The 8,406-nt window shown below is 51.1% G+C and overlaps 1 protein-coding gene across 4 annotated transcripts in view; it reads left to right on the top strand.

The window, feature by feature from the left end:
• Positions 1–6,670, top strand: part of LOC133131233 (dual specificity protein phosphatase 8-like) — a 53,112-nt gene extending 46,442 nt beyond the window's left edge. For 3 of the 4 annotated variants that reach the window (XM_061246486.1, XM_061246489.1, XM_061246488.1), the window contains 4 exons: positions 2,875–3,041; positions 4,743–4,902; positions 5,208–5,331; positions 5,614–6,670. In XM_061246486.1, coding sequence (XP_061102470.1) covers positions 2,875–3,041; positions 4,743–4,902; positions 5,208–5,331; positions 5,614–6,646 — 1,484 coding nt within the window. In that variant the 3' untranslated portion in view covers positions 6,647–6,670. Of the gene's footprint in view, positions 1–111; positions 333–2,874; positions 3,042–4,742; positions 4,903–5,207; positions 5,332–5,613 lie in introns of those variants that run through there. The other variant, XM_061246487.1, reaches the window with a different exon arrangement.
• Positions 6,671–8,406: the final 1,736 nt, after the last annotated feature.

Below are 8,406 nucleotides of genomic sequence, written 5' to 3'. Positions count from 1 at the left end.
GAGGCCAGGCCAATCCCTCAGACGCCTAAAACAACTGACGGTTACCTGCCTCTGGGTTTCAGAAGAACACAGCCTGCACAGGGACTTTTGGAGCAAGTCATTATGATGATTTCTCATGACACAAACTGACTCATTAATCCACGAGGGCAGACTCCTCTTTGTCTAATTCATGGGTCCTCTGGAGTCCCTGATGACAGACTGTGCTGTCTTAAGCCATTACCTCACAGGGCGTTTCACTGAGCGCAACACCTGCCTCACCAAACCCATGTCCTCATTACACCCAACCACAGCTCTTATCACTGGCTTCCATCTTGAAATAATGAGAGGAATCGGTGAGGCTAAATGAAAGCATTTACCACGTATCCTACTGTTGGCTATGTGTTTCAGCAAGGCTAGGCTAAACTAAAGCATTTATCCCACATAGCCTACTGTGTGTTTCAGCAAGGCTAGGCTAAATTAAAGCATTTAACCCACATAGCCTACTGTGTGTTTCAGCAAGGCTAGGCTAAATTAAAGCATTTAACCCACATAGCCTACTGTGTGTTTCAGCAAGGCTAGGCTAAATGAAAGCATTTATACAACATACTTTATGTGCTTCTGCAAGGCTAGGCTAAATTAAATTATTTACCGCATAGCCTACTGTATGTTTTTCAGCAAAGCTAGGCTAAACTAAAGCATTTCTACCACGTACCGTAAGCTTATATGTTTCAGCAAGGCGAGGCTATACACTCTCCGTGGGTGCAGGCCGAAGCCTGGGCAGTGGGTGACACGCGTGCCCCAGTGATGACTCCTCAGAATGGTGCAGGGCAGGGGCAGAGGCTGGGGTGCTGGGGCTAGCTGGGCCTGGGTGTCTTCTCTCAGACAGGCAGTAGATTTGGGATGGGGGTAGAAGAGAAGGCATGGGGGGGGGGGGTCTGATGGGGACAGCTGGAGGCAGACAGGAGGGCAGGGGGGTAGGCTGGTGGGTTGGTCGCCAGGCAGGTGCACAGAGCAACATGCTGACTTAACCACAGCACGTAAAATGCCTTTTCTGTTTTTCTGGTTTCTTTATTTTCCTCCTCCTTTCTTTTAGCCTTTCTTTTTATCTCTCTCTCTCTCTTTCTTTCTCTCTCTCTCTCTTAGCTCATGCATTTCTATTTGGCCCTAGCTGGTCAGGTCTTTCATCCCTGGTTAATTATATTCACCCGCCGGCCGGCTCTGTCTCTGTGCTGCTCTATTCAGGCCGAGCCCAGCTCTTTTCTCATGCGCTCAGTGTCTCCCAGACGCGCGGCCCAAGGTTGAGCTGTAATCCGGGATGATGTCATCGCTCCAATGGCCTGCCTTACTTGGCAGCACGGCTAATGTGTCCCAGATCTGAGAAGCTGATTTGAGATTAGGTTCTGAAAGGATCTGAGTTGCTCGTGTTTTCCTTTACGTTATCCCTGGCAAGCACAGGTCACTCGGCTGGTGTTTTTTAAGACTCTGTATTTTATATGTGCTTTGCATTAGCTTGCATTTAGTATGTGTGTGTGTGTGTGTGTGTGTGTGTGTGTCTATGTACATGCATGCATGCTTCTGTGTGTATCTGGACTGTTTGTGTTCATTTGCCTGTGTGCATGTGTGTGGGTGTGTGTGTGTGCCCATGCATGTCTGTGCACACCCACGTATGTGTGTTTGTGTGTGTGTGTGTGTGTGTGGGAGGACTCTGCAGAACTGCTGCACCTGTGTCCTGCTTCATGTTCTCTCCCTGATGCAATTGTCCAGGAGCGGAGATGAGGTCATGCAGGAAACAGACCCAGAGAAACAGACTGCAACACGATCCGCTTCTGTTTAAAGGGCCAGCGCTCCCCCTTTCACAGCTCCCTGCTGCTTCTCACACTCATTCTCAAAATGTGTGAATACAGAGCCTGGCCTTTCTGCAGCCACGCTGAACGCTCCTAACCTGTGTGAAAGGGCGTGGTGTAAACCGCACAGCGTACGGCTCTGAGCGAGTGGCATCGTGGGCCTGTTGCACTTTGGACAGTGTAGTGGACAGGATGTTAGCGCCTTAGCAGGGATGGGCACGGCCCTCTTGGGAAGGGTGGTGAAGTCTTGAGCAGGTTTGAATCAGCAGGATTTCCCTTTCAGTTTATTCTGGTGTGTGAGAATCTCCAGTTCTCTCCAGTGTGTCTGAAACTCCAGTTCTCTCCAGTGTGTCTGAATCTCCAGTTCTCTCCAGTGTGTCTGAATCTCCAGTTCACTCCAGTGTGTCTGAATCTCTAGTTCACTCCAGTGTGTCTGAATCAGTTCTCTCCAGTGTGTCTGAATCTTCAGTTCACTTCAATATGTCTGAATCTCCAGTTCACTCCAGTATGTCTGAATCTCCAATTCACTTCAGTGTGTCTGAATCTTTGCTCTCATCAGTTCAGTGTGTCTGAATCTTTGCTCTCATCAGTTCAGTGTTCCCTGAGCTGTTTTTAGCACATATTACACCTGAGTGACACACACAGTTAATGCTAATCAGCTGAACATGGCTTCACAGCATTTACTGACAGTGCCTCTCTGTGTCACACAATGTAATGGTTGTCACAATCTCCCTAAGTCCACACGGTGACATTCCTGCTGGAAAACGTTTACTCGCAGTGGGATTTGAAAGGAAAAACCAGAAAAAGTAATGGAAAAGGCTTATTGGTTGTGAGCTGGAGCATATTGCTTGTTAGGTGCCTGTTAGAATGTGGTTGAAATGTTGCGGTTTCGCGTTTGAGTGTTTGTGTTTAGCGAGCAGGGCTTGTGTGTCGATGCTCAGTGTAGTTAGGAGTGTTTCTGTGTTAGGTCACTCTGAGTGTTTGTATGTGTAAGCTGAGGCCTCCCCTCTCCACAGTAATTGACAGCATGTTGCCTCTGTTTGCTCCACAGGGGGGTTTGCGGCCTTCTCTTCCTGTTTCCCAGGCCTGTGCGAGGGCAAGCCGGCCACCATCCTTCCCATGAGCCTCTCCCAGCCCTGCCTGCCCGTGGCCAATGTGGGCCCCACCCGTATCCTGCCCCATCTCTACCTGGGCTCCCAGAAGGATGTGCTGAATAAGGTGAGAGGCAGTCCAGGCTATATCTGTGTCGACTGTGCTCGCTGCACTGGGGTTAGCGGCTTGATGTAAAAACTGAGGAATTGACACAGTTTCTCAGTCTGTCTCCACACTGACGCACTCACTGGCTCTCCACTCCCCTCTCAGTACTGTGTTTACACTACAAAAAATGGCAAGTATTTAGCAAGTATTTTAGTCTTATATTTAGATAGTCTTACATAAAATCTTATTTCTATTACTAATACTATTCTATTGTTCATTTGTTGCTAAATAAGATGTAAATAACTTAAACAGGCTAATATTTTCTACTTGACAGAATCTTTTTTTTTACAAGACTAAAACGAGACAGGCAGTTTTTCTGCAGTCACTCATCCTCCTGAGGTTTCTGGTGCAGGAGAGGTTGTGCTCTGTACATCTGAGCGTCTAGTAAAAGTGTAATTACTTGCCTTATGGGTGCTAAAGCGTGGAAAAAATGACTGTATACATTCGGTAGGCCTGAGGATGATCTGGAACCTTTTAATACAAGGCATCACCGGGGGATGCAACAGGCAAACCAGAAGACATTGGCTTGAGCCGGCAAGACTGTTTTTCTCACTCCCCCACTTCCTCTCCCTGCTCCATGTGTGGCACATTATTAATCCTGCCATCTGGACCCGGCCCAGCCATTGTTACTAAATTAGACCAATATTGCTTCCTAACGCAGTTTACTGGGCAGGTTGGGTTGAGGACTGTGGGTGTTAGCCCAGGTGTTAACTTGTTAATTCCGCAACGTGGCCTTACTTTTGAAAATAAACTGGCTGGGAGAATAAAGTGCATTTATTCAGCGTGAGGCGGCCGTGTGCCTGCCAGGTGAGCAGGGCTCTTCAGACGGGTTCGTTCCCAGGTTTAGCGGGCGCTCCTCCGTCTTGCGTCTGCGCGCCCAGCAGTTGGCAGGTAGAGACATCGTGTGCATGTGTGGAATTCGCTGAGGTCACCGGGAGAGCATAGCGTGCATACCACGACGGGGGCGTCTTTGATGTGAGCGTTCTAAATACCAGCCCTGTTAAGGTGACAACAGGCTGCAGTGTTAAGCATTTTATCACTGTGTCATCACAACCTGCCACCCCCTTAACACATACCTGGGTCTGACTTGGATCAGATAAGCCCAGCGCTGTCTCCCTGCACTGTGCCCATCACCCCCCCCCCCCCCCCCCCCAACTCTGGGGTGGTCCTGACAGCATGGGTGTGGGGTATGCCTGTTTCGAAATGAAAACTGTCAGCATTCATCATTCATCACCACGTTTTCTCCTTTGGTGAAAGTATGTGTGAAAAGCTTTTCAAAAACAGACCAAAAGAGGGATTTGATAATGGTTTAAACATTTTTCAAGGGTTTGCTGAAGTGGACTACAGTAGTTTTCAAGTTGAGGCTTCAATGCACTTTTTAACTTGAACAAGGTCACATACTCCAGGTGGATATTTGTGAAAGGTGCATGTTGCATGATGTACTGAAGTATTTCTTCTCAAAGGTAATTGCATAGAACAGCTTGCCAGGTCATGCAGTGGGCCAGATATCCCAGGGGCGTTCAAGCCCAGGCTTGACACAGGCTTGATACACTTGACAGCAGCTAGAGTCACTTTCCAAATGGGCTGTTCTTGTCATCGGGCATTCTTACGTTCTCATAAAACGATGCTGATGCATTGCATTGCTGTCTCTCTCCAACCCAGGACCTGATGGCCCAGAGTGGCATCACCTATGTGCTCAACGCCAGCAACACCTGCCCCAAGCCCGACTTTATCTGCGAGAGCCACTTCATGCGCATCCCCGTCAACGACAACTACTGCGAGAAGCTGCTGCCCTGGCTGGAGAAGACCAACGACTTCATCGGTAAGGAGGCTCGTTGAGACCTACCTACATTCTGTGACCGAAATTGGGCCTGACCATAGCTCCCCCAACCGGCCTGCAGTATCATCCGTTTTCCCCCTCGTTTATTCTCATTTTTGGGTCACCGGTTTGAACATCAGCCTCTGCCCAGAAGGACAGTTAGCCAGCTCCTGTATAGACCTTCAATAGAGCACAATGCAGACTTGACTTTGGGAGGTCAAAGTTAGAAGTTGGTTCTGCATGTCTTTTGTGACAGAGCTTGTCTCAGCCGTCCCTGCATGCTAACACTCTGTACTCCTCCCTTCCAGACAAGGCTAAGGTGTCAAACTGCCGAGTTATCGTACACTGCCTGGCAGGAATATCTCGCTCAGCCACCATCGCCATCGCTTACATCATGAAGACCATGGGCCTGTCATCCGATGACGCCTACAGGTGACTGCACCACATTTAACTGGGCCTTCTTCCTGAACTTCAAGATTGTTGTATTGCCAGTGTCATGTAAAAGGCCCATTTATCAATGTATTATAAATTGCTAAGGCTTTTGATTAGATCTTTACATTTTTTTTCCCTCAGAAGTAATGCAAACGCTGCTTTCTCTAAATAAGTAAATAATATCAGATTTCCTTCGTCAAAAGCTGGCGTTCACATATTACGTGCAAGGCCTGATGTGCCAGTTGCAGAAGCAGCGGTTCTGAGACGTGTGTGTCTCCCCAGGTTCGTGAAGGACCGCCGCCCCTCCATCTCGCCCAACTTCAACTTCCTGGGCCAGCTGCTGGAGTTTGAGAAGGGCCTGCGCGTGAGGAAGGCTCTGTCGGCGGGGGGCCGCGGCGAGGAGGAGGAGGCGGAGCCGAAGGCGGCGGACACCGGCCTGCGGGAGGCGGAGCCTCAGGAGGCGGAGCTGAAGCCGGCCTCGCCCTCCTCTCTGCAGCAGGGCTTCAGCGGGCTGCACCTGTCGGCCGAGCGCATCCAGGACACCAACCGCCTCAAGCGCTCCTTCTCCCTGGACATCCGGTCCGCCTACGCCCCCGCCGGCTGCCCCCCGGCGCCGCCCAGCCTGGCGCTCACGCCCGCCGACGCGGAGCCCGAGGACGTGCCCAAGCTGTGCCGGCTGGACAGCCCAGGGGCCCGGCGGGCCGACAGCCCGGGCTCCGCGGAGTCGCCGGGCTCGCTGGGGGAGACCCGCGCGCGGCAGAGGAGGAAAGGGAAGTCCCCGGGCAGCGTCTCCCCCACCCACCCGCTCGGCCTCGGCTGCGGGGACGGGGGCGTGCGCAAGAGCCCCAGCCTGGACGATAACCTGAAGGCCTCTCTCCTGCTGGCACTGCCCGGCGTGGGCGTGGGCACGGGGGCGGTGTGGACCAAGCACAGGGACCCGGCGCAGGCCAGCACCCCCAGCACGCCCACCGGGGAGGCGCCCTGGTTCTACGGCGTGGACCCCTCCCCCGGCGGCGGGGCGGTGCGTTTCGGGAGCGGCCCCGCCTACGTGGCGTTCGGCTGCGCGGGGCGGGCGGGCGGCCGCGAGGGGGGGGTGCGGCTCCGGGAGAAGCCCCAGGAGAGGCGGGACGGCCGGGGCAGCTGGCACGAGGACACGCCCAGCGGGGGCGGGGCCTCCGACAAACAGTTCAACCGCCGCAGCTGCCAGATGGAGTTCGAGGAGGGCATGTCGGAGTCGCGCTCCCGCGAGGAGCTCGGCAAGATCGGCAAGCAGTCCAGCTTCTCCGGGAGCATGGAGATCATCGAGGTGTCCTGACGCCCGAGCCCCTCGCCCGGGTGGGGGCGCAGATTTCGGGGAGGGTGGGAGGGGTTTGGGTGGAGAGAGGAGAGGGAAGGAGGCGGAGCGCGTTTCCTGTGTGTCTCCAGCACAAAGAACTGCGTACACGGGGAAAGAGCAAATGGGACTCACGGGACGGCTCGCACTGCGAAACCATGGTGGTGCTCTTTGAGTGGCGGTACTGTGGTTCTGTTAGGTTCCTGTCACCGTCACCTCTGCAGCGTTATGGACTGATGTGGTGCTGACTCCGGCCCACAGCTATGATACTTTCTGGTACTGAACAGATGCAATATCCTTAGTGAGGGAATCTGTCCTCCCATTACCCTTGTGGACATGAACAGTGAAAGAGACATACTGAACCACAGATGCACCCAAACACAATAACCCAATGGACACGACACCGAGACTGCAAATGTGACTATTTTACCCACAGTGCACCTCCCAGTGTTAAGGATGTGACCCTGCGTGAGGTTTCAGGTGCTGCAGAGGTTCCCTGTGCCGTCAGTGAGGGGGCAGGCCAGCCGCTGCACTATTCTCAAGGTCTCTCGGACTCTAAGCGCGCTCTGAGCACGCTCAGAACCGCTGCCTGACAGACAGAAGGACAGACAGACAGGCTGTGTCTGAACAGCACTAAGCTTTATATGTACGTGCATTAAGAATTTTACTGCAATTTCAAATGTTTTTCTCCATTATATTTTTAATTTATTTTATCTGTTCATTCTGGCAATGAGAAATAATATAAATGTTTGTGGATTTCTTTTTAGTTTTACTGTATGGTATTTATAAAACACAAACATGCACACACATGATACACAACTTCAAGCAATACAAGGTCTTTCTCTTTTGTATTTGTTTTTTTCTATTCTTCGACTGCGGAGACGATGGAGATTTGTGGCGTTCATCTGACATTTTTGGTCGCCTTTCTCCTCGTTTTTTAAAAACAAAGTGAATCCACCACTCACGGATGTTCCCAAAGCCTGAAGCAAGCTAGCACACTCCCTATGGTACAGCTTTCTCAAACCCAAGTCAGCCTAAATGATATCACACAGGCTTTAACCATACATCTCTGGCCTTCTAGAAGTTTCTTCTGAGCATTGTTTAAGCCCTCTAAAGAACCAGAGATGACAAAAATGCTATAATACCATTATTTGTGTTGTGTTTACAGCTTTTAAGACAATGGGGAGAGATGACAGGGATTTGATGAGATTGCTCTTACTCTAATTAATTTTCCCTGTTTTATTAACTTTGAGCTCAGCACGGTGAGAGCATATAAAAGTCACAAAGCAAGCATTTCCTGGGCTTATGCATGCATGGTTATTGAGATAGCATTATGGTAATGGTGTATTGATTCAGGGGTGCCAGGCCAGCACTAACGTATTGACATGCCACAGTCTGTTCAAAGTGCATGCGGAAATAGCATTGGGGCAGGTGATCTCAGGTACATGGGGTGTACACAGTTTGGTCAGAAGGCTGTGACCATAAACACTTAGCTACACGGCGGGAGCTGAGGCAGTGTTTCTGAGACTCCATGTCTAAAAGGAATATGGTGGGAAAGGAAATCTGGGTACATCTCTCTGTAGGACTTACATCATTCCTGCTCACAATGCCTTGCCCTGTGTGAGCCATTGAAGAGGCAAAAGCAAGAGAGTAATAATAAACTCCTGCACTGCACCTCCCAGGAACAGAAGCTACAGTACGGTTTGATGACCTCAGGGGAGCTACAGTGAGCCACGCCCATT

Source organism: Conger conger, chromosome 6, assembly GCF_963514075.1.
Source record: "Conger conger chromosome 6, fConCon1.1, whole genome shotgun sequence".
Classification (NCBI taxonomy): Eukaryota; Metazoa; Chordata; class Actinopteri; order Anguilliformes; family Congridae; genus Conger; species Conger conger.
Note: the sequence above shows the minus strand (reverse complement) of the source record. Positions and strands in the feature narration are given on the sequence as shown.